Source organism: Odocoileus virginianus, chromosome 20 (genome assembly GCF_023699985.2).
Source record: "Odocoileus virginianus isolate 20LAN1187 ecotype Illinois chromosome 20, Ovbor_1.2, whole genome shotgun sequence".
Classification (NCBI taxonomy): Eukaryota; Metazoa; Chordata; class Mammalia; order Artiodactyla; family Cervidae; genus Odocoileus; species Odocoileus virginianus.
This window is the reverse complement of record NC_069693.1, coordinates 2,387,839-2,413,219: the sequence shown is the minus strand read 5'-3', so window position 1 is coordinate 2,413,219 and position 25,381 is coordinate 2,387,839. Positions and strand designations below refer to the sequence as shown.

The 25,381-nt window shown below is 54.5% G+C and overlaps 1 protein-coding gene across 3 annotated transcripts; it reads right to left on the bottom strand.

Moving 5' to 3' along the window:
- Positions 1-207: 207 nt before the first annotated feature.
- Positions 208-25,381, bottom strand: LOC110133902 (uncharacterized). Of its 3 annotated transcripts, none has more exons than XM_070451722.1 (7): positions 25,023-25,381; positions 5,720-5,812; positions 5,017-5,108; positions 3,627-3,771; positions 1,304-1,393; positions 1,022-1,113; positions 208-530 (listed from the first exon to the last, which is right to left on the bottom strand). In XM_070451722.1, the coding sequence occupies exons 2-7, from the start codon at positions 5,790-5,792 to the stop codon at positions 330-332; spliced, it is 693 nt and encodes a 230-aa protein (XP_070307823.1). In that variant the 5' UTR covers positions 5,793-5,812; positions 25,023-25,381; the 3' UTR covers positions 208-329. The 3 variants fall into 3 exon arrangements, with proteins under 3 accessions (XP_070307823.1, XP_020743801.1, XP_020743803.1); XM_020888142.2 differs by lacking the exon at positions 25,023-25,381 and adding an exon at positions 8,084-8,265; XM_020888144.2 differs by lacking the exons at positions 208-530; positions 1,022-1,113; positions 1,304-1,393; ... (1 more) ...; positions 5,017-5,108; positions 5,720-5,812 and adding exons at positions 13,006-13,312; positions 15,541-15,632; positions 17,677-17,766; ... (1 more) ...; positions 22,255-22,346; positions 23,090-23,182 and having other exon boundaries at positions 25,023-25,193.

Here is a 25,381-nt window from a genome sequence, read left to right as displayed (position 1 = left end):
TGTAGGAGTCGCCCTTTGAAGGACTGAAGCCTGTCTTCCCCTCTCCTCATCCCCCACTTGCCCCGCACCAGAATGTGGCCTGGGTGTGGGGGTGAGCCCTCTCCAGCCACGTGGCCCAGAGCACCGAGGTCCAAGGACCCTGGCTGCCCAGCCCCACGGAGCTGCCCCGCCCCGGCCCTGGGAGTTTCACACACAGACCACAGCCTCGGGAGAGACAGCAAGTTGAGTTTATTGAAGCGGCTGCATTGGGGGACTTAGCATTACGGTGGCCCAGCATGCATGGTTCGGGGGCGCGCGGTCAGGAGCGGGAAGCGGAGGGCCCTCGGGGCTTAGGAAGCGGTGACGAAGCTGAGGCAGCACAGAGGGCACTCGCACACCTTGACCTCGCGGAACTCCAGCACGGGCATGGGCACCACGCTGCAGTTCGGGTCCGACTTCGAAGCGTCAGGAGCCGCCGGGGGCTCGGGCTCGGGCTCGGCCTCGGGCTCGGCGTCATCCGGCTCCACGTAGTAGCTGAAGCAGACGCTCGGCTGGAAGGAGAGAGAACAGGGAAACAAGAGAATGTCGGTGTCACGCTGGTGACATTTTGGGGTCATGTCATTCCTTGCAGTGTGTGTGGGGCATCCCATGCTTTGCAGAATCTTGAGGACCATCAATATTGTATCTAAATATATATAAGAAAACATGCAAATAGAATATGTGGCAACACCCGGTGAATTTTGATCATCTTTGTACTGTTTTTATAAAATCTTAGATTCTCACATTAATTCCTAATAAGAAAACTTCTTCAAGAGTAGTACTAGTCGAACTAGTAGGTAAGATGTTCTCGCGGGCATCTGACCCAGGGCCTCCCCTGACCTCTCCCCATGGGCCCCCTGGTCTCCCCAGGGTCCCTCCAGCCTCCCCTCCTGCCTGTTACAAGCCCAGAGACAGAGCCGACGCCTCATTAAAGTGGTAGGTGTGCCTGACCTCTCATAACCTAGGAGATCTCAGGTCAAAGAGAAGAAACAAGCAGGCTTACTATGGGACAGAACGGCAGAACTTTGAAAGACAGTCTTCCCCTCATTCCTCTGGGCTTCTTCTTAGGCTCATCAGGATTCTCAGAAAGCAGGGCTGCGTGGCGAGGAAGAAAGAGGAGTGAGACCATCTTGCCTGTCGAGGCTTGAGAAACTCAGTAACAGTATCTTCATCATGAAGCTGGGTGGGACTGGGCCAGTCTCCAGGGTCAACCCCTCCTCATCACCCTTGCCCTAGACCCTCCCACTCCCACCTGCCTATACTTTCCACCCCACGTGGGTCTCACCTCCTTTCTCCGGAGGCTTGGTCTGCACCTCCTCAATTTCCTTGTCCTCGATGGTGCTCAGAGGCAGCATCATGACGCGGCAGGCCCTCCCTAGAGACAGGAGACACAGCGGTTAGTGCCTGGGTGGTGGAGCCAGGGGGCCCGGGTCTGGCTCTCGGAGGTCGGCTGGACTCAGACAGCCCCATCTCCTCCCCACGTCTCCAGGTCCCCAGCATCCAAGGGGACGTGTTGGCAATGCCTCCTCCTGGTTTCCTCCAAGGCCCAGGATGTGATCTGGGGAGAGTGGTTGTCATGGTGCCCGGCAAGGACAAGGGCAGGGCTCGTGGTACCTGGGGCTTACCCCCTTTAAAACTAGAAAAACTGACATGAAGGGCCGGGACCAGGAAGCTGCAGCTCGGCTCACTGGGCACCAAAGGGGCCTCTGGGGCCTGGCATACAGCAGGCGCTCCGTAAGTGCACGCGTGAAGCAGTCCCAGTGCTGTGCTTCAGCTCCGCCCCAGGGTTACCAGGCAGCCTGACCGAGGGGTTCAGACAGGCCGGCTCCTCCTGTGCTCAGCCCATCCAGGTACAGGAGGCATCAGTCCCGCCCTCAGGACCTCGGTGAACAGAGGGACGGGGCCTCAGACCCCCAGCACAGCCGCGGGGTGGGGCCAGCCCTGCAGGGAGGGGGCTCAGCACAGGCTCAGTGTGGGGACCCCACCTCCGCCCCAGAATCACCCTGGGCAGGACTTGGGCTATGTGTCTGGGGAGTGGACTTGGGGGCATTCCAGCCTGCTAGTCACTAACTGGGGATCTCAAGGATCAAGTTCGCCAGATTTAACAACTACATTACAATAAATACACAGCAAACTGAGATGTGAACTTCACATACACAGATCATATTGTACTATAACAAGTCCCAAACACTGCATGGTAAGTATCTACTTAAAAGTCATTTATTTAATATACTAACCTATGTTTATATATATATCCCTGGAAATACCTGGGACATACTTATGTCCAAAGGTAATTCATTATTTGTCTGAAATTCAAATTAAGTAACCCTCCTACATTTTGGATGGCAAGGAGATCAAACCAATCAATCCTAAAGGAAATCAATCCTGAATATTCATTGGGAGGATTGATGCTGAAGCTGAAGCTCCAATATTTGGCCACCTGATGAAAAGAACTGACTCATTAGAAAAGACCCTGATGCTGAGAAAGATTGAAAGCAGGAGGGGAAGGGGACAACAGAGGATGAGAGGGTTGGATGGCATCACCGACTGGATGGACATGAGTTTTGAGCAAGCTCCAGGAGTTGGTGATGGACAGGGAGGCCTGGCGTGCTGTAGTCCATGGGGTCGCAAAGAGTCGGACACGACTGAACAGCTGAACTGAACTGAACTGATCCTGCGTTTTACCTGACAAGCTCTGATTCAGGGGTTATTAACTCTTGTTATGTCAACCCTCCCTTCCAGAAAAACGAGTAAAATTAATTATTAAACATGAAGCTTAAATATAGTTAGATTGACACATATTCAGAACACATTATCTGGAAACAGAGTTAACACCTTTGCCTTCTTTAAACATTTTAAAGAAACATAAGATGCAATCAGAGACCCTCACATATAATCCTGCAAAGAAAAGATGCATCAGTTTGGGGAAACTCCCTCTGGCGGACTCCCAGACCCACTCTCAGCCTCGCCCGGGCCCCTCCCCCAGAGGCTGCCCCTCAAAACCGCGCGCCCCAAACGTGCTCCCAGCCCCCACCCGCAGCCACGCGGGCGCACAGAACCACTGGAGGCGCAAAAGCTGTTTTCCACGCGCCCTTCTCATCAGCGAACTTCTCACGCGTCCTCCGTGAACCCCCAAACACATCCATAGGGCCTCCTGCCTTCTTCAAACTGCCCTCTGGACTTCCCACAAAGTCGTTATCCTATGTCTCATTCCACACCCTCTCGCTGACCCCTGACACCCCGCTGACTTCCCAGGTTGGGAGCAGCCCTTGGATCTCCACCTCCCCCATCAAACCGCAAAGTTGCCGGGTCCGCCCCTCCGCTCCCAAAACCTGGGGACCAGGACCCGGGCCCCCCTCCGCCTGTCCTGGAGGGGGTCCCCGCCATCCCCGCCTCCGGACACCCCACTCGGGGGGGGGGGAACCCACTCCTCTGTCCCTTCCAGGATTCGCTCCCCCAGTGGCCCCAGAAATCCTGGGGCCCGGAGTCCCCGCGCGGCTCGGAAGCCGCCCGCCGCCCTTGAGGAGCCCGCACCGCGCGCGCCCCCGCCGTCCCCGCGGAGACCCCCCTCCGCCCTCCCGCCGCCCCCCGCCGCGAACTGCGCCAACCTTGAGGGCCGGACCCTTCGGAGCTGCGGCCGCGGGACCGACGTCCGGACCCGGGCTCGGGCTCGGCGTCCGGGCTGGAGCGCGCCGGCTTGCTCACCGCTGGTCCTGGGGGCCCGGGCAGGGCTGGCTCCGAAGTCCAGGGGGCCTGCGGGTACACTCTCGGGAATGAAGAGCGCTGAGCCGCTCGGCATCACTCACGACGCCCCACCTCCACCCCCAACACAAGCGGGTGGTTAACAGCTAACAGCGGGCCTGCGGCCAGCACAGGCGTGTTGGCTTCACTTTCATTGTTGGGGGGAGCGGGTCCAGGGCCGCCTCCTCACTGCTTAGAGAAACTGCCACAGAGGGTGGCCTTGGGCGGATTTTAGGTGCAGGAGACTCAGTGGTGCAGGTGTAAGGGTGAGGAGTGGTTCTTAAACTTGTTACTCAAATACGAAGAAGCACACGGCCCACACGTAGAAACACATGTGTGTAGCATGTGTGCTGGACCCAGACAGCAAGGATGTTTCACCCTGTGCGTCAGAGTCACAGTAGTTGAAGAGTTTCCCTCCTTTTTCTAAGCATTCTCACACCTTCACCTGAACTGATGTCAGCCTGCAGCTATTCGAAGCACCGTCATTCACCACTGTCGTGGAAAGTGTCATGGCAAATTGCGTAGCCTTTCTGGATCATCCAGTCTGCGTCTCAGCTACTGGATTTTACAATAAAACAGCCCGGATTCTACCTAAGGTTGGGGGTGGATGTGCTGAGAAGCCCTCATTCACACAAACAAGCTGTGGGCTGAATGAGTGTAGTCTGCCCACCGTTGACCTAGGGAAATTTTTGTGCTACCTCCTGCTGGAAAAACAAGGCTGTTGGTAGAAGGAGGACTGGTACCCAGGTGGACAGGGCCACAGCTGCCTTCGCAGGAGGGACCGTTCCCTGACATTCCTTCATTTAACCAGCCCGAGCCTATGTGTGCTAGCGCTGGTTACCTCTGTGTTAGGCAGAGGGGGATATGTCATTGAACAACAGAAGAGGCTCTTGACCCCACAAAACTACTCTAGTAGGAGAGAGAGATGGTTAAAACATAGAAACAAGGCATGCCGTCAATAATTACTCTGAAGAAAATTCAGGAAGGTAAGGGGCTGGAGAGAAACAGGGTGAAAGGGAGCAAGGGGGGCCTCGTGGAGGAGCAGAAGCTGGAATCAGCAAGGAGGAGGCAGGGAAGAGGGCAGCGCCCACAAGGAAAGCCACCCCGCCCCACGGGATGGGGCCACACCCAGGACCAGGCAGGGGCAAGGGGCACCCAGGCACCCAAGGGTCTCTGGTGGGCAGAGAGGGTGGCCAAGCCGTGCAATCGCTCAGCCCACGGGCCTCCAGTGGAAAGGGAGGAAGCAAGCAGGCTTACCACAGGGCAGAATGGCAGGACTCTGAAGGACACAGTTCCCTTCATTCTCTTGGACTTCTTCGGCAGAGCATCAGACTTCTTAGAAAAAAAGCCTGAGGGAAGAAGAAAGGGTCATGAGACTATCTGACCCTATGAAGCTTGAGAAACTCAGTCATAATACAGTCTTCATCATGAAACCAGTAACAGGAGCTGATACACGTGAAGTATGTTCCAGACACGCTTTTAAGTACTGTACATGCATTCGTTTATGTGGTTCTTCATAAAAACTCTCTGAGATGGGTATTATCATCAACCCACTTTAGAGATGAGCCAACTGAGGCACAGAGAGGTAGGGACACTTGTTGGGGGTCGCCCAGGAGTGAGTGAGGCCTGCATTCAATTGTATCCCAAAGGCCCCCAGGGAACAGACAGGAAGTGTCAGGGAGGGGAGGGGCTGGGGTAAGAAAACAGGGGTGTCCAGGCCACGAAGAGGGGCCCAAACGGGCTCAGCTCCCAGGAGCTCCCTGCAGGCTCCGCGCGGGGCAGTGACGGGACCCACTGATGGGAGGTGATGGCAGGGAGGCTGCATCCTGGGTGTCCCTGCCCGGAAGAGCCAGTGGAGACATCTGGGGTCAGGGCCAATCCCCTGGGTCGATAGTTCCCAATCGGCCATGCCCTAGAGAGCCTCCCCACTCCCGCCTGCCCACAGTTTTCCGGGTCTGACCTCCTTTCTTCGGCGGCTTGGTCTGCACCACCTCCTCGGGTTCCTGGCTCTCAATGGTGCTCAGAGGCAGCATGGTGACTCCACAGGTGCTCCCTGCAGACGGGACACAGTCAGTGCCTGGGCGGTGGAGTTGGGGGCCTGGGTGTGGCTCTCAGAGGTCAGGTGGACTCAGACAGCTCCATCTCCCCAAGTCCTCGGGTCCCCAACATCCAAGGGACGTGTTGGCAATGCCTGCCCCATAGAGTTGCTTCAAGGTCCAGTGTGTGATTCGGGGAGAGTGTCTGGTGTCTGGCAAGGGAAAGGGCGGGGTCCATGGGTTTATGATCCTTTAAGAAACACAAGAAATATGACACAAAGGGCCCACACCCTGGGTGTGCAGCTCAGCTCACTGGGCACCAGAAGGGCCTCTGGAGCCTGGCATAGAGCAGGCATCAGTAAGTGCAGCTCAAGGTCAGCATCAGCATCACCATGTTTCAGCTCCGTCCCAAGGCTACCAGGCGGCCTGACCAAGGGGTTCAGACAGGCCCGCCCCTCCTGTCCTCGGCCTGTCCAGGCGCAGGGGGCATCAGTCCTGCCCTGAGGACCGCGGTGAAGGGAGGGGCCGGGCCCCAGACCCTCCAGCACAGCCCTGGGTGGGGTACTCCTGCAGGGAGGGGGGTCTTCACCTCCACCGCAGCGTCACCCTGGGCAGGACATGGGCCGGGTGTCTGGGGAGAGAACTGGGGGATTGCAGCCTGCCAGTCACTAGCGGGGGATCTCAACGATCAAGTTGGCCACATTTAACAACAGCAACGTTATTATAAATACACAGTAAATAGAGATTTGAATTTCAGATACACAAATCAAGTTTTAGTTTAAGTAGTCTTTAAACACTGTGGGGGTCATATCTACATTTTTTTTTAAATTATTAAAAATTTATTAAATTATCTTTACAGATGGGCTCCCAGGAAATATTTGTGACACATTTATACGAAAAGGTAATTCAGTATCTGTCTGAAGTTTGAATTTAAGAAGGCAGCTTGCATTTTACCTGGCAAACCCTGATTCAGGGTTTTTTAACCTCTTGGGCTGTCAGCTTTCCCCTCCATGAAAATGAAGACTATAAATGATTAAACATGAGGATTAAATATGCTTAAAAACACATACTCAGCGCACACTATCTGGTAACCTAGAGTCAAACCTCTTCCTCTAAGCCTTTTTTGAAGAAGCATGAGCCCCATCACAGACCCTCACACGTAATCCTGCAAATACAGGGTGCGTCAAATAGCGCGGGAACCGCAGGCCACACACACACACACACTCACGCACACACAATCAGTGGAAACACACGTTTTCAGATGAAGACTGCAGAAATCAGGGCATAACACACAGACACACCTGCAGACAAGTCCAGGGATGTACAGAGATCCCGATCACTCAGATGGGCAGGCCTGCTTCTCAGGGCTGAGCCCACTGCTCACAGGCAGTCCTGATCACACACACACACACACACACACACACACACACACCCTCCAGACAGGCACAAAGGCAGACCCACAGACTGAAATGACCCCTCACCCTCCCCAGTACCTTTCCCTCTGGCGGACACCCAGGCCCACCCTCAGCCTCGCCCGGACCCCTCCCCAGAGGCTGCCCCTCAAAACCTCGCGCCCCAAACGTGCTCCCAGCCCCCACCCGCAGTCACGCAGGCGCACAGAACCACTGGAGGCGCAAAAGCTGTTTTCCACGCGCACTCCTCATCTGTGAACCTTGCTCTGCGCCCTCAGTGAACCGCAAACTCACCCAGAGGGTCTCCCCGGCTCCCCACCCGTCACACTGCCCTCCGGACGCTGCCCAGAATCATGTTCCTATCTTCTGTGTGGCCAATTCCTTACCTGAGCCCTGAGACAGACTGACCTCTCTGGTGTGCAGGGCAAACCTGTGCCTCCCGCCTCCTCCAGCAAACTGCAAAGTCCCCGGGGCCGCCCCTCCCGCCCCCCAAACCTGGGGACCAGGACCCGGGCTCCCCTCCACCTGCCCTGGAGGGGACCCCCGCCATCCTCGCCTCCAGACACCCCAGCCTCCTCTGTCGCCTTCAGTTTTCGCTTCTCCCAGTGACCAGTGAAATCTTTAGATCTGGAGTCTTCCCGAGGTGAAAAGGATCCGAGGGTCTCCACCGCCTCCAGGGGAAAACTTGGATTTCTCCAGGGCCCCCACCGCGCGCGCCCTGGGGTCTCGGGGCTCCCAGGCAGCAGCACCCGCGCCCGCACCTCCTCCCGGGGCGCCCCCGCCCTCCCCGCGGGGACCCTTCCCGCGCCCCCAGCCCCGCGCTGTGCCCCCGCCCTGCGGGCGCAGACCCCGCGGAGCGGCGGCCGCGGGACTGACCTCGGGACCGCTTCGGTCTGGGTCGCTGGGCAGGGCAGGCGGGCTGGCTCCGCGCGCGTCCTTGGTGCCTGAGCAGAGCCGGCTCCGGAGACGCTCGGGGACGCGGTGGACAAACGCGCGCTTAAGTACTCAGGCTGAGCCGCTCGGCGACTCGCGCAACCCCCAAGCCCGCCCCCAAGGCCGAGTCAGGTGGTTCAAACCGCCTCTGACACCAGCACCCGCGTCAGAAGGCTCGCGGCAACTTGGTTATTAGGGGGGAGGGTCGGGGGCCTCTTGCCTTCGTTGCTTCGAGAAACCGATACAGGAGGTCGTGATGGGCAGGTCTTCGGGGACGAGAATGACCTTGTGCAGGTCACAAGAGCAAGTCAGTGGTTCTAAACTTGGGCTTAGAGTGTGAAGAAATGCCACACAGTCAAAACACACGTATGTGTTAATAGCACGGGTCCTGTACTCAAACACAAAATATCTTTTAACGTTGGGCATCACGGAAGTTCCAGAGTTTCCCTCCGTTTTCTGATCATTCTCACACCTTCACCCGTGTTGATTGCAGTTTGCCTCTCTTCAGATCACCGTCAGTCACCTTTCTTGGCCAGCGTGTGTGGCAGGTATTTTAGACTCTGAGCCCTCAGGTCTGTGTGGAAGCTGCTCCTCTTTGCATGAACCCATCCTAGACAGTCCTAAGGATGGATGGAGTTATGTCAACATGCCCTTATTTATAAAATCTGTGGACTGGATGGTCATAGTCTGCCCACCCTTGTCTTAAAGAATTTTTTTGTGCCAGCTCCTGGAGTAAATAAACCAAAAAGTTGCCTTGAAAAGTGCAGTTCGGACAGAAAAGGTGAACAGATTTTTTTTTTTAATATATATATATGTAGTTTATGGAAATTTAAATCCTGTAAATTGTACTATAAAAATAGTAATATATTCTTGATATATATGCAAAATTTGAAACAATCACCTTTAAAAACAGCTCTCATGAGCCTGGGTGACTTCCCTATAAGTTGGGGACTGTTTTAGTTCCTGTTCCACAAGACTCTGGTGAACGTTACATGAGCTTGTCTATGGAAAGTGCTCAGCACCGGACCTAACAGACAGAAAGTGCCCGGGAAATGTTAGGGTTTGTCTAACACTGTCAGTAACCAGCTGGTTAATCTCTCCCAGGTGAGGGGGTGCCCTTTGGGCTGGGCACTGGCCACTCTGAGACTCAAAGTGCCCAGAGGACCGTGAACGGAGCCAAGAGTCCCCGGGACCCACTGATAAGATTTTTTCAGGAGACCGTGCTCCTTCACGTTCTCATAGCTGCAAGCCCACAGCCTCACTTCTGGGAGCCTCGGTGTGTGATGACCTAACGGATCTAAATCAGTCCTGACGCAGACCCTTCAGTGACCACAGAAATCTGCAGTGTCCAGGGAAGTAGCCTCTGGACACGTTTGTCTGCTGAATCCTGCCCTGAGCTGCCAAGAAACTCTGTTTTGAATTTTACTTAAGATTGATTTGTTTACATCGATTAGCTTTGTGTCGTTACCTAGTGGTTACTGTGTTGGAGAGCCAGAAAATTCTACCTAATTCCTTCTCAAATGCGATCGCCCAGAGTGTCACCGCTGACATTTATGGCCTGAACATTCTTTGCGCAGGGGGAGGGTCTTCCTGGTGCATTGCACCATGTTTAGAATGGTCTCTATCTGTTAGAGTCTAGTGTGTTAGTTGCTCAGTCATCACTGACTCCTTGCGACCCCATGGACTGTAGCCTGCCAGGCTCCTCTGTTCATGGGATTCTCCAGGCTAGGATACTGGAGTGGGTTGTCATTTGCTTCTCCATTCGAGCCTAGGAGCGGGGCCCCAGTTTGGGACAACCTGAAATAGACCCAACGTTACAGAGAAACTCCAGGAGGGGGCGCTGAAGCATCACCCCACATGAGAACTTCTGGTCTACCCGAAGATGTTGGCGGTGAAGGAAATCTCTATTCACAGAGGCTCTCACATTTTGCTTGCTCCCAGGGTTTTCATGTACATTTCAGCTATAGGTTTTTTCCACACTCAGAAAGTTTACTGCTCCCAGCGTGAACTTTCTGGTGCAGCATCAGGGAGGAGACCTGCCTGAAGCCCCCCCACCTCCCCATCCTTGGTGCATCCTTGGTGCAACTTCGCAAAGATGTGGATTTTGCTGAGATGAGTAAGGGGTGAGCCCTCTGTGAAAGCTTCCCCACCCTCAGGGAGCCTGTGGCCTTCTGTGGGGCATACATGCTCTGAAGTCTTCGGACACTTGACTTACACAGAAAGTCTTTCCTCCTCATCCCTCAGACTGATAACTGCATCCTTCCAGAGGCTCTTCTGATGCTGGAGAAGGGTCACCTGGCTGGTGAAGGCTCTCCCCCATTCCTGGCTTCCCTCCCAGGTGCCAGGCTGGTGAACCCTCTTGCACTGTGACAGGTGGAAGCCCATGGAATTTGGGGATGTGATCACAACTCTGCATTGAGGTAGATTGCAGACATGGCCCGTTTTCCACCCTGCCTCATGTCTACACCCTTTGCCCCTTAAGTGTGCAATGCCCTCCTGTTCTGAATTTGCATTTAGCCATGGAACATGCTTTTGCCAGTGGAGGCTGGCAAAATATGATCCCACAGAAGCTTGAAAAGTGCTTGTGAAACAACATTTGTTTCTCCCCTGCACCTCTACCAGTGCCGTGAGGATGAACGTGCCCAAGCCAGCCTGCTGGAGGAGGAAAGACATTGTGAGTGGGGCCAGGTCTCCCCAGTCCCCCAGGAGAAGCCAGCCTAGGAGAACCGAGGACCAGTGTCCACCAGGCACCAGGAGGAGCTCAGAAACAGCAGCAGTGCCTCCTCTCTGACCTCATATGCCTTTTGTTCCTGAAGTTTGCCAACTAAAGGATGTTCCCCACCACGCACTACCACCTACAGTTCACCCTGAAAGGAATTCAGAGTGAAGATCCGGGTGAGGCACTTATGTTCTGGGAGAAGTGGCAGAAAAATCCTCTGAAAGCAAGTCCTTTGTCCATTTCCTGTCTGTCCATTTATGTTTCCCCCAACCTAAAATAAACTATCATAGGAATGAGATCACTAAGTAATTGAAATTAACTCCTGACTTATGAAGAATTGACACTTTTGAACTGTGGTGTTGGAGAAGACTCTTGAGAGTCCCTTGAACTGCAAGGAGATCCAACCAGTCCATTCTAAAGGAAATCAATCCTGAATATTCATTGGAAGGACTGATGCTGAAGCTGACACTCCAATACTTTGGCCACCCGATGTGAAGAACAAACTCACTGGAAAAGACCCTGATGCTGGGAAAGATTGAGGGCAGAAGGAGAAGGGGATGACAGAGGATGAGATGGTTGGATGGCATCACCAACTCGATGGAGATGAGTTTGAGCAAACTCTGGGAGATAGTGAAGAACAGGGAAGCCTGGTGTGCTGCAGTCCATGGGGTCACAGAGTTGGACACCATTTAGTAACTGAACAAACAAAAGGCTGAGTAGAATCTCTTGGGTTGGTCCCTGGACATAAGTCCACCATCTCCCCAGGTGTCATCTTTTCTGATTAAAGCACCTTTCCTATGTACTGACACCTGCCTCTTGAATGATTGACTTATGAGTGCCAGGTGGCCAAACCTGGGTTCAGTTACACCTCAGATGCTAGACATGTTCAGGAGAAAATAATAGGACCCAAGAGTCTTAGATTCTTCCTTACTAAGGAAGATTCCTTCCTTGCTAGATTCTTCCTTCCTTTTCTAAAAGCTCTAATCACATTAACTGAGATGTCCATGCATCATGACCAGCATGAACCTTGTGCTGAGTTATGTACTTGATTGCATGGACCCCCTTTCCAAAATCACACGCAAACTGACCTCTCACCTACCTGTTTGGACCAGTTCCTCACAGCTTTCTGAGAGGCTGTCTCCAGGGCTATAATCCCCACTAAATCCCCAGATAAAATGGAAACTCTCACGTATGTGTTTTCACCTCAGTGAACACCTCCTGTGGATTTTATGGTGGTGGTTGTTAACTGGCACTATTGTGGCTACAGATACGTGCTACACACATATTCCAAGTATTTCTGCAGCATCCGAAGAGGTAAGTGAAGGGAGTGTTGGAAGGTCTGAGTGTTGAAAGAGGCTCTTTGACCCACAGTTGTGTGACCATCTGGGAATCTCCCCGTGTCCACCTCTGTGAGGTGGATACCATGATGGCTAAGGGCGTAGACTCTGGAGCCAGCCTGCCTGGGTTTGAATGTGGGCTTAGCTCCTTGTGATCTGTGTGACCTGAAGGAAGTGAGGTGGACTCTCTGTTCTCTTATCTCAGAAAGAGGGATAATAGCAGAACCAGCCACAGGTTGTGAGAATTAAGTGGCTCAAAATGTGTAAAGACATTAGCTCAGTGCCTAACACAGTCAGTGCTCAAAAACGTTTATCCTGCTAAAGACGGAGGGGATCCTAATCAATAGGAGAGAGATACAGAATTGAAGAATACATTTATTCACTCATGTGTTCATCACAATACGTGCTGGGGATAAATTAACATAATGGACCTGATCAAAGGTGGACACATTATTCATTCTCCTTTGCTATAGTGATAGAAGCTATTGGATGACACAGGATTGCCCGGCTAAGGACTACAGTTCCCAGCATCCCTTGCAACTAGATGTCGTCATGTGACCCGCCCTGGCCAATGAGCTGTGAGGAACAGGGACCTGGGCTTCCTGTAGGAGTCGCCCTTTGAAGGACTGAAGCCTGTCTTCCCCTCTCCTCATCCCCCTACTTGACCCGCACCAGAATGTGGCCTGGGTGTGGGGGTGAGCCCTCTCCAGCCACGTGGCCCAGAGCACCGAGGTCCAAGGACCCTGGCTGCCCAGCCCCACGGAGCTGCCCCGCCCCGGCCCTGGGAGTTTCACACACAGACCACAGCCTTGGGAGAGACAGCAATTTGAGTTTATTGAAGCGGCTGCACTGGGGGACTTGGCATCACGGTGGCCCAGCATGCATGGTTCGGGGGCGCGCGGTCAGGAGCGGGAAGCGGAGGGCCCTCGGGGCTTAGGAAGCGGTGACGAAGCTGAGGCAGCACAGAGGGCACTCGCACACCTTGACCTCGCGGAACTCCAGCACGGGCAGAGGGACAAAGGTGCAGTTCGGGTCCGACTTCGAAGCGTCAGGAGCCGCCGGGGGCTCAGACTCAGGGTCATCGGGCTCCACGTAATAGGTGAAGCAGACGCTCGGCTGAAAGGAAAGAGAACGAGAACGTAGACGCGGGAAGAGAACGATGGTGTCACTCTCGCGATGTGTCAGAGGCAGGCCATTCCTTGCAGTGTGTGTGTCTGGGGGGCATCTTGTGCATTGCAAGAGGTTAAATACCATCACTGCCCTCTACCCGCCCGGTGCTAGGACCTTCCTTCCTCTTCTGTGACAAAGAAGAAATGTATCCCGACACTGAAGGTGTCCCCTGGGGGCTGAATTGCCTCCAGTTGAGAATCACTGCTTCGTCCCCTACTTATAGTGGTTAGGGAAAGGCAGGGACTGTCTGCCCCATCCACGCCCACGGATACAAGATGTAGGGTTCTCATCTCATAAGCCGACGGTTGGTTCTGTGGTGGGCACAGGACCCAAAATGAACTGACCAGAAAGCTCTCTCTTTCTAGACTATTTGGCTCATCTACAAGCATCTCCCCACTGATTTCTTATTAGTTAGTTGCACAGAGAAAAGAAAAATCAGTAAGTATTCAGTGGAGAAATGGGATAAACTGAGTGGATCAAAATTCAAGTGCATCTAAATGAGATGTTCTGAGAAGGACATGGCATCACTTAGGTGGTGCTCCAGAGATCACAGCTCACCCTGAATCTCATTAGGGGGATAGCATAAAAATCAAACAAGTATAGAAGTGAAACAAAAGAGAAAAAGCAATCAATATTGTGCGAGGTGTGGCTCGGATGTGCAAAATCGTCTGTCATAAGAGGCAACGGAAGACTGAGGAGACTGTCTAGCTCAAAGAGAACGAGAGATAGATTGTGTGCATGCTCAAGTTGTCTCGGTTGTGTCCGGCTCTCTGCGACCCCAGGGAGTGCAGCCCGCCAGGCTCCTGTCCATGGGATTCTCCAGGCAAGAAGACTGGGGTGGGCTGCTGTTTCCTCCTAAAGGGGATCTTCCCCACCCAGGGACTAGACCCATGTCTCTTACATCTCCTGCACTGGCAGGCAGGTTCTTTACAACTAGTGTCACCTGGGAATCCCAAAGATACATTAGCAAGTGCAATCCCTGGCCCCAGTTTTCCCCCAGGTAGGAGGAGAAAGAACACCAAACAGCATGTAGTGAGTGAACAAACCAAGAATATGGACAGCAGATGAGATGAAGTGCATATCAGGGTTAAAACCTCAAAGGTCACAACAGGCCCACAGTTAAATAAGAGAAGATTCTAAGGTGAAACACACGGAGGAATAGGAGCATATGTACATATATATAGTGCATAGATGAGAAAACATGCAAACAGGAAAGAAAAGGTAACTATTGGTGAACTCGAATGATCTTTGTACTGTTTTGGTAAAATCTTTGATTACATTATTTCTTAAGAAGATTTTATAAAAAGTCCTCCCCGGGACTGCGGCAGGCACTAATAGGAAAGCCGTTCTCGCAGGCATCTGACCCAGGGCCTCCCCCGACCTCTCCCCACGGGCCCCCCTGGTTCTCACCAGGGTCCCTCCAGCCTCCCCTCCTGCCTGTTAAGACGCCCAGAGACAGAGCCGACGCCTCATTGGCCAAGGGTGAGTCACGTGCCCAGCCCAGGACCAATCACCGAGAACCTTGGCACTACCAGCTCTGATTGGTCAGGGGCGTACCTGGAGCTGGTCTGAGGATGGGATCAGATTCATCCAAAGTGCGTGGAGACAAGTGGTCCCCCCAGAAAAGTCAAGGGTGTTAGTAGGAGAAGGAGGCCTGGTACCCAGGTGGACAAGGCCACAGCTGCCTCCACAGGAGGGACCGTTCCCTAATTCATTGCTTCATTTAATCAGCCCAAGTATATACAGTCCCCAGCGCTGCTTACATCTGATCTAGACAGGGGATATGTCATTGCACAATAGAGGAGGCTCTTGACCCCACAAAACTACTCTAGTTAAGGGAGACAGATGATTTAAAAGATAGATACAAGATATGCTCTCAGGTAGCAATAATAACGCTGAAGAAAATTCAGGAAGGCAAGAGGTCAGAGGGAAATGAGGCAAGAGTGAGCAAGGAAGGCTTCATGGAGGAGGTGACATTGGAAGTTGGAATTAGGAAAGAGAGGAGGCAGGAAAGAAGGCAGCACCCCCGAGACGATGGGGACACATCCTGGGGTGGGGGACAAGGGGCACCCAGCCACCCATGGGCCTCTCCTAGGCAGAGAGTGTGTTGGAGGTGCCTGACCTCTCATAACCTAGGGGATCTCTGGTCAAAGGAAGGAAACAAGCAGGCTTACCATGGGACAGAACGGCAGGACATTGAAAGACAGTCTTCCCTTCATTCCTCTGGGCTTCTTTCGAGGCTCATCAGGGTTCTCAGAAAGCAGGGCTGGGGAAGGAGGAAAGAAGTGTGAGGCCATCGTGCCCTCTGAGGCTTGAGAAACTCAGTAATAATAAGATCTCCATCATGAAACCAGTGACAAGAACTAAGACGTGTTGAGTACTTGGCCTGTGCTGGGCACTCCTACATATATTACACTGTAATATATAACTTGGCTCTTATCTTCGTCCAACTTTGCGGAGAAGAAACTGAGGCACAGAGGGGTTAGGACACTTGCGGGAGGTTGCACAGCAATGACTGTGGTCATGCACTAAACTGCATCCTGAAGGTCCTCAGGGAACAGACGGAATGTCAGTGACCGAAGGGGCTGGATTAGACAACAGGGGGCTGGGAGATAGTGACGCCCTGGGGCGCCCGTGTCCAGGAGGAGGGCACCGCTGATGCGCAGGTGGCCCTGTGGCATGTCTCTCCAGAAAATACTTAGGTTTCCCCAAAGAAGACAGTACTTTGGCCACCTGATGAGAAGAACTGACTCACTGGAAAAGACCCTGATGTTGGGGAAGGCTGAAGGCAGGAGGGGACGACAGAGGATGAGGTGGTTGGATGGCACCACCAACTTGATGGACATGAGTCTGACCAAGCTCTGGGAGTTGGTGATGGACAGGGAAGGCTGGAGTGCTGCGGTCCGTGGGGTCGCAAAGAGTCAGACACGACTGATCCACTTAGCGTGCACAGCACAGACAGACCATGCAATGCAGGCAGCTGGAACACAAACCGGGCATCTTGTGGGGGAGGGTCCTCAAGATGGACAGGGGGCACAGTGCGTAAGGTCAAGGACCCCCAGCCCAGATGGCCAGGGTTCAGGTTCCACCATGTCACCCTTCAGATTTCCCACCTGCACCATGAGGTAACTGGTGTCAATCTCACAGGGAGGTTGTGGAGTGCGGGTGACTGGATGCAGGGAAAGCATTGGGACTGTGACTGGCACAACGTGCCAGATGAGAATTAAGTGAAGTAAGACAAAAGAGGAAGTGGGAGTGAGACATATAGTACACACAGCGTATCAGACATAAATACACAGTGCCAGATACATACACATCCCTGTCGGTATGAGTGAGCACAGAACATTCTGGAAGACTGGACAGGAAGCTGGGAAGTAGCTACCTCTGGCAAGGAAGTAGGCAGCTAAGGAAGTGGCTTGCATCTTATTTTGTATGAGGGTTACACGCAGCTGCAGATGTGTTGAAATATAAGTAAAAACACACATGGGGATTGTGCCAGTATCAGTGGGCTAGTTTTCACGTTGGACTATCATTCAATAAGATCAAATTACTGGGGGGAAATGGGATAAAGGGTCCATGGAATTTCTATGAATCACGATGGCAACATCTTGTGAATATAAAATTATTGTAAAGTCAAAGTTTTCAAAAAAGGGACCGTCACAGCAAACCCAAGAGCCCTCCCTCATGAGGCCAGATCACCAAAAGGATCTTCCTTGCTCTGTGCTTAGTCACTAAATTGTGTCCAACTCTGAGGGACCCTGCAGACTGTAGCCCACCAGGCTCCTCTGTCCATGGGATTCTCCAGGCAAGAATACTGGAGCGGGTTGCCATTTCCTCCTTCAGGGGATCTTCCCCACCCAGGGATGAAATGTGCAACTCTTGCATAGGCAGGAGGTTCTTTACCACAAGTGCTGCCTGGGAGGCCCCCAGCGCACTCCTTCCCACTGCTAAATCCTCTCTTCAGGCCTCATCACGTCTCAGATGAACGACCCTACAGACCCTTGACCTGGCAACTGAACAGAGGGTCAACTGGCCCATGCAGGTGGCCACACGACACAAAGGAGCCCAAATTGATTCCAGCTCCCAGGACACAGCCCCGCAGGCTCTGAGCAGGGGAGTGACGGACTCACGGACGTGAGGTGATGTCGGGAGGTTCCATCCTGGGCACCCCTCAGGGCCCCCCCTCCTTAAGAGGAGCCAGCAGGAGACACTCGGGGTTGGGGCCAGTCTTCAGGGTCCACGCTTCCCCATCAGCCTGGAGGCCTCCCCACTCCTGCCTGCCCACAGTTCCCACCCCACGTGGGTCTCACCTCCTTTCTCCGGCGGCCTGGTCTGCACCTCCTCGGTCTCCTGGCCCTCGATGGTGCTCAGAGGCAGCATCATGGCCCCACAGGTGCTCCCTGCGGACAGAAGACAGTCAGTGCCTGGGTGGTGGAGCCAGGGGGCCTGGGTGTGGCTCTCAGAGGTCGGGTGGACTCAGACAGCTCCATCCCCTCCCCACATCTCCAGGTCCCCAACATCCAAGGGGACGTGCTGGCAATGCCTCCCTCCTGGTTTCCTCCAAGGCCCAGGGTGTGATCTGGGGAGAGCGGTTGTCATGGCGCCTGGCAAGGACAAGGGCAGGGCTCGTGGTACCTGAAGTTTATGACCATTTAAGAAAAAGAAGATATATTATGATACAAAATGCAGGGACTCTGAAGGCCAATAACAGTTACTATCAAAAGGACCTGCCTCTGGAGTCTGGCATACAGCAGGCACTCGATAAATGCACTCGTGGAGCGTTCCCAGTGCTGTTTCAGCTCAGTCCCAAGGCTACCAGGCAGCCTGCCCAAGGGATTCAGACAGGCCCGCCCCTCCTGTCCCGCTGGTCCAGGTACAGGAGGCATCAGTCCAGCCTCAGGACTGCGGTGAAGGGGCGGGGCGGGGCCCCAGACCCGGCAGCACAGCCCTGGGGCGGGGCCGGCCCTGCAGGGAGGGTGCTCAGCACAGGCCGACCCCAGCCCTTCCTGGGCAGAACGCTGGTCCGTGTGTCTGAGGACTGTGGACTGGGTAGATTCCAGCCTGCCAGTCACGAGCTGGGAGATCTCAAGGCTCAAGTTTGCCAGATTTCCCAAAATGATATTACAACAGATTCATAGCAAACTGAGACTTGAATTTCAGACACACAAATCAGTTTTTACTATAAGTCATATTGAAACACTATATGGGTCAGGTCTACATAAAAACTCATTTGTAAATTTATTTTGCTAGATGATGTTTAAGTATAGGCAAGTCCCATGAAATATTTGGAACATACTTATACTAAAAGGGAATTCACTATTTGTCTTAAATTCAAATTGAAGTAAGCATCCTGTATTTTACCTGGCAAGCCCCGATTCAGGGGTTTTTTAACCTCTTGTGCTGTCAGCTTTCCCGTCCATGAAAATGAGGAAAATAAATGATTAAACATGAGGATTAAATATGATTAAATACACACACACACACTCAGAACACACTATCTGATATCTTAGAGTCAACCCTCTTCTTCGAAGCCTGTTTAAGATGCTTAAGACCCATCAGAGATCCTCACACATAATCGTGCAAATACAGAGTGCGTCAAATAGCGGGAACCCCTGGCCAGATACACACACACACACACAATTGTCAGAGAGGCACGTTTTCTGATGATCACTGTGGAAACCAGGGCTTACTGACAGAAACACACCTGCAGACACACTGCAAGGAAACCCAGAGACCCCCGGCACTAAGGTGGGCAGGCCTGCTTCTCAGGACTGAAGGACAGGCAATCCTGGTCTCACACACACACACACACACACACACACACACACACACACAACTGCAGATGCATCAGCTGAAATTATCAATACCCCTCACCCTCCCCAGTACCTTTCCCTCTGGCGGACACCCAGGCCCACCCTCAGCCTCGCCCGGACCCCTCCCCAGAGGCTGCCCCTCAAAACCTCGCGCCCCAAACGTGCTCCCAGCCCCCACCCACAGCCACGCAGGCGCACAGAACCACTGGAGGCGCAAAAGCTGTTTTCCACGCGCACTCCTCATCTGTGAACCTTGCTCTGCGCCCTCAGTGAACCCCAAACTCACCCAGAGGGTCTCCCCGGCTCCCCACCCGTCACACTGCCCTCCGGACGCTCCCCAGAATCATGTTCCTATCTTCTGTGTGGCCAATTCCTTACCTGAGCCCTGAGACAGACTGACCTCTCTGGTGTGCAGGGCAAACCTGTGCCTCCCGCCTCCTCCAGCAAACTGCAAAGTCCCCGGGGCCGCCCCTCCCGCCCCTCAAACCTGGGGACCAGGACCCGGGCTCCCCCTCCACCTGCCCTGGAGGGGACCCCCGCCATCCTCGCCTCCAGACACCCCAGCCTCCTGTGTCCCCTCCAGGCTCCCCTCCTCCCAGTGGCCAAACCATCAGACTCCTCGTGGCTCAGGAGAGTCTGAGGACGCCCCCGCCCTCAAGGGAGCTGAGGTTCCTGAAGGGCGCGAAGCGCGCGCGCCCTGGGGTCTCGGGGCTCCCAGGCAGCAGCCCAGAGCACGCCCGCACTTCCTCCCGGGGCGCCCTAGCCCTCCCCACGGGGATCCCGCAGCGCCCTCCCGCGCCCCCCGCCCCGATAGCGCAGACCCCTCGGAGCTGCGGCCGCGGAACTGACCTCCGGACCCGGCCTCGGGCTCGGCGTCTGGGCTGGAGCGCGCCGGCTTGCTCACCGCTGGTCCTGGGGGCCCGGGCAGGGCTGGCTCCGAAGAAGTCCAGGGGACCTGCGGGTACACTCGCAGGAATGAAGAGCGCTGAGCCGCTCGGCATCACTCACGACGCCCCACCTCCACCCCCAACACAAGCGGGTGGTTAACAGCGGGCCTGCGGCCAGCACGGGCGTGTTGGTTTCACTTTTATTGTTGGGGCCGGGGGTGGGGGGGTGGGGGGTGGTCCCGGGCTGCCTCCTCCTCACTGCTTAGAGAAACTGACACAGGGTGGCCTTGGGCGGGTTTTAGTGGAGGAGACTCAGTGGTGCAGGTAATGAGGGTAAGGAGTGGTTCTAAACGCCTTTCTCGAATATGAGGAAACACGCACCCCACACACCTAGAAACACATGTGTGTAGCATGTACACTGGACCCAAACACAAAATATCTTTTACACACGGCATCACACTCACAGTAGTTCAAGATTTCCCTCCTTTTTCTAACCATTTTCACACCTTCACCGGTATTGATTTCAGTTTGCATTTATTCCAAGCGAGATCGGTCACTTTGGTGGTCAAAGGTGTCATGGCAAATTGCTTAGTCTTCCTGAACCATCCGCTCTGTCAGAGTTACTGGACTTGGCATGAAAGCATCGCAGACTCTCCCTAAGATGTGGGTGTAGTGTGTCAACAAGCTCTTATTTACTCAAACAGGCTGCGGACTGGGTGGCCTTAATCGGCTCCCCCTTGACCTAGAGAATCTTCTGTGCCAGTTCCTAGAGCAGACGAAGCCAAGGTGCTCTCTGGCAAATGGGCAGTTAGGGCAGCAATGTGAAAGGATACACTTTGTGGTTTTTCCTTAAAAATAAGAAATACTTTATGAAGATACGAATCCTGAGAATTGAAACAGTCTAATATGAATGGAGAAGGAAATGGCAACTCACTCCAGTCCTCTTGCCTGGAAAATTCCATGGATGGAGGAGCCTGGTGGGCTACAGTCCCTGGGGTCACAAAGAGTCGGACACGACTGGGCGACTTCACTTCCCTTCACTTCAATGTGAAAGGAGCCACTGGGTCTTCATTATGTACGAAACTTGACATAACCTTTAAAGACAGCACTCAGGAGCCTCGGGTGTCTCTCCTGTATTGGGGGTCATATTAATCCGTCTTTCATAGGACTCGGTAGTCGTTACATGAGATCATCTATACAAAGTGCTCACACCACGCCTGACGGGTCGAAGTTACCCAGGAAATACTTTGTAAACCTGTGACTCTCACGTTCTTTTCTAATAAGATTTTCTAAAGAGTCCTCCCCGGGACTGCGGCAGGCACTAATAGGAAAGCCGTTCTCGCAGGCATCTGACCCAGGGCCTCCCCCGACCTCTCCCCACGGGCCCCCCTGGTTCTCACCAGGGTCCCTCCAGCCTCGCCTCCTGCCTGTTAAGACACCCAGAGACAGAGCCGACGCCTCATTGGCCAAGGGTGAGTCACGTGCCAGCCCAGGACCAATCACAGGGAACCTTGGCACGGCCAGCTCTGATTGGTCAGGGGCGTACCTGGCGCTGGTCTGAGGATGGGATCAGATCCCACCCAAAGTGCGTGGAGACACGTGGTCCCCCCAGAAAAGTCCAGGGTGTTAGTAGGAGGAGGAGGACTGGTACCCAGGGGGACAAGGCCGCAGTTGCCTCCACAGGAGGGACCGTTCCCTAATTCATTGCTTCATTTAATCAGCCCGAGCGTATACAGAGCAGGACGCTGGTTACATCTGTGCTAGGCACGGAATGAATCACTGAGCAACACAGGAGGGCCCTGCCCCCACAGAACTACTCTAGTAGGGGAGACAGATGATGAACACATAGACAGAAGGTATGCTGCCAAGTAGCAATAATTACTCTGAAAAAAAGTTCAGTGAGGCAGTGGATTGGAGAGAAATGGCACGGAAGTGAGCAAGGGAGGCTTCATGGAGGAGGTGACACTGAAGCAGAAGTTGGAATTAGCAAAGAGAAGGAGGCAGAGAGGCGGGCAAAATATTCAAGGAAGACCAGTCCCCACGGGATGGGGCCACATCGGAACAAGGCAGGGGCAAGGGGCACCCTTGGGGCACCCAAGGGTCTCTGGTGGGCAGAGAGGGTGGCTAATCCACGTGATAACTCAGCCCAGGGGCCTCCGGTGAAAAGGGAGGAAGCAAGCAGGCTTACCACAGGGCAGAACGGCAGGACTCTGAAGGACACAGTTCCCTTCATTCTCTTGGACTTCTTTCTCGGAACATCAGCCTTCACAGAAAGCAAGACTGAGGAAGGAGGAAAGAGTCATGAGACTATCTGACCCTATGAGGCATGAGAAACTCAGTCATAATACAGTCTTCATCATGAAACCAGTAACAAGATCTAATACATGCGGAGTATGTTCCGGACGTGCTTTTAAGTACTGTGCGCACATTCATTTACGTGGTTCTTCATAATAACTCTCTTCATAATAACTCCCAAGTATACTGAAGTAGGTTGCCATTTCCTTCTCCAGGGGATCTTCCCAACCCAGGGATCAAACCCTGGTCTCCCATGTTGAGGTTGGACTCTTTACTGACTGAGCCACCAGGGAAGCCAATAACTCTCTGAGATGGGTATTATCATCAACCCACTTTAGAGATGAGCCAACTGAGGCACAGAGAGGTGGGGACACTTGTTGGGGGTCGCCCAGGAGTGAGTGAGGCCTGCATTCAATTGTATCCCAAAGGCCCCCGGGGAACAGACAGGAAGTGTCAGGGAGGGGAGGGGCTGGGGTAAGAAAACAGGGGTGTCCAGGCCACGAAGAGGGGCCCAAACGGGCTCAGCTCCCAGGAGCTCCCTGCAGGCTCTGCGCGGGGCAGTGACGGGACCCACTGATGGGAGGTGATGGCAGGGAGGCTGCATCCTGGGTGTCCCTGCCCGGAAGAGCCAGTGGAGACATGGCCAATCTTCAGGATCATTGCTTCCCCATCACCTGTGCCCTGGAGACCTCCCCACTCCCGCCTGCCCACAGTTTTCCGGGTCTCACCTCCTTTCTCCGGCGGCTTGGTCTGCACCACCTCCTCGGGTTCCTGGCCCCCAATGGTGCTCAGAGGCAGCATGGTGATTCCACAGGTGCTCCCTGCAGATGGGAGACAGTCAGTGCCTGGGCGGTGGAGCCGGGGGCCTGGGTGTGGCTCTCAGAGGTCAGGTGGACTCAGACAGCTCCATCCCCTCCCCACGTCTCCAGGTCCCCAACATCCAAGGGGACGTGTTGGCAATGCCTCCCTCCTGGTTTCTTCCAAGGCTCAGTGTGGGCTCCTCACCTCCGCCCCAGCATCACCCTGGGTGGGACTTGGCCAGTATGTCTGGGGTGAGACCTGGGGGATTTCAGCCTGCCAGTCACTAGCTGGGGATCTCAAGATTTAACAACAGCAACAAGAAAGACAGCACACTGAGATCTGAGCTTCAGACACACAGATCATTTTTTTTATTTTTTAGTATAAGCCATATCCAAACACTACATGGGTCGTGTCTACTAAAAACTAATTTTTTATTTATTTGGCTAAATGATGTTTAAGTATATGTAAGTCCCATGATATATTTGGAGCATACTTATACCAGAAGATAATTCATTATTTATTGGACATTCATATTTAAACAGGTGCACTGTATTCTACCTGCAGGTCCTGATTCGGGCATTATTTAACCTGCAGTGCTGTCAGCTTTCCCCTCATGAAAATGAGGACTATAAATGATTAAACATGAAAATTAAATGTAATTAAATGCACACACATACTCAGAACACTCTGGTAACTGAGAGTCAAACCTCTTCCTTTAAGCCTTTTTAAGGATCCTTTGACCCACCGCAAACCCTCACACATTAACTGTGCAAATGCAAGGTGCGTCAAATGGTGGGAACACTCAACCAGTTACACACGCAAGGGATTGTTAGTAACGCACACTTTCAGATACAGACTGAGGAAGCCAGGGCATAAGGACAGAAACACACCTGCAGACAAGTCCAGGGAAATTCAGAGACCCCCCACCACACAGGGGGGCAGGACACACACACACACAGACACACACACACACCCTCCAGACAGGCACAAAGGCAGACCCACAGACTGAAATGACCCCTCACCCTCCCCAGTACCCTTTCCCTCTGGCGGACACCCACGCTCACCCACAGCCTCGCCCGGGCCCCTCCCCCAGAGGCTGCCCCTCAAAACCGCGCGCCCCAAAAGTGCTCCCAGCCCCCACCCGCAGCCACGCAGGCGCACAGAACCACTGGAGGCGCAAAAGCTGTTTTCCACGCGCACTCCTCATCTGCGAGCCTCTGATGAGTCTCAGCGCCCCTGCAAACATGTCCAGAGGGTCTCCTCTGCTCCCTGCCCCTCAAAGTGCCCCCCGGACTCGCCAGAACATGCCCATGGCATCACTTCCCGTGTTCTGCTTGGCCCATTTGCTCGCTGACCCCTGACACCCCGCTGGCTTCCCAGGTTGGGAGCAGCCCCCGGACCTCCGCCTCCCCCATCAAACCGCAAAGTCCCCGGGTCCGCCCCCTCCCGCCCCTAAAACCTGGGGACCAGGACCCGGCCCCCCCCCAAGCCTGTCCTGGAGGGGGTCCCCGCCATCCCCGCCTCCGGACACTCCACTCCGGGGGAACCCACTCCTCTGTACCCTCCAGGATTCGCTCCTCCCAGTGGCCCCAGAAATCCTGGGGCCCGGAGTTGCCCAGGGGCTCAAAGGATCCGAGGGTCTCGGTCGTCCTCAGGGGAGACCCGGGTTCCTGCAGGGCCCCCACCGCGCGCCCCCTGGGTATCGGGGCCCCCAGGCAGCAGCCCCCGCGCCCGCACCTCCTCCGGGGGGGCCCCCGCCCTCCCCGCGGGGACCCCCCCCCCCCGCCCGCGCTCCCCGCCCCGCGCGGCGCCCCCGCCCTGCGGGCACAGACCCCGCGGAGCGGCGGCCGCGGGACTGACCTCGGGACCTGCTTCGGTCTGGGCCGCTGGGCAGGGCAGGCGGGCTGGCTCCGCGCGCGTCCTTGGCGCCTGAGCAGAGCCGGCTCCGGAGACGCTCGCGGACGCGGTGGACAAACGCGCGCGAATGAACAGCGCTGAGCCGCTCGGCGTCACGCACAAGCCCCAAGCCCGCCCCCAAGGCCGAGTCAGGTGGTTCAAACCGCCTCTGACACCAGCACCCGCGTCAGAAGGCTCGCGGCAACTTGGTTATTAGCGGGGAGGGTCGGGGGCCTCTGTGTCTGGGTTCGTTACAGAAACCGAAATAGGAGGTCGTGATGGGCAGGTCTTAAGGGGACGAGAATGACCTTGTGCAGGTCACA

Excerpts from the sequence above, each read along its gene's own strand:
- LOC110133902 (XM_070451722.1), bottom strand. The coding sequence starts at position 5,792 with ATGCTGCCTCTGAGCACCATTGAGAGCCAGGAACCCGAGGAGGTGGTG. Across the intron at positions 3,772-5,016 it reads TCCTGCCATTCTGCCCTGTG|GCCCCCTGGACTTCGGAGCC; the intron begins GTAAGCCTGCTT and ends GTGTACCCGCAG. Across the intron at positions 1,394-3,626 it reads CGAAGGGTCCGGCCCTCAAG|GGAGGGCCTGCCGCGTCATG; the intron begins GTTGGCGCAGTT and ends TCCTGTCTCTAG.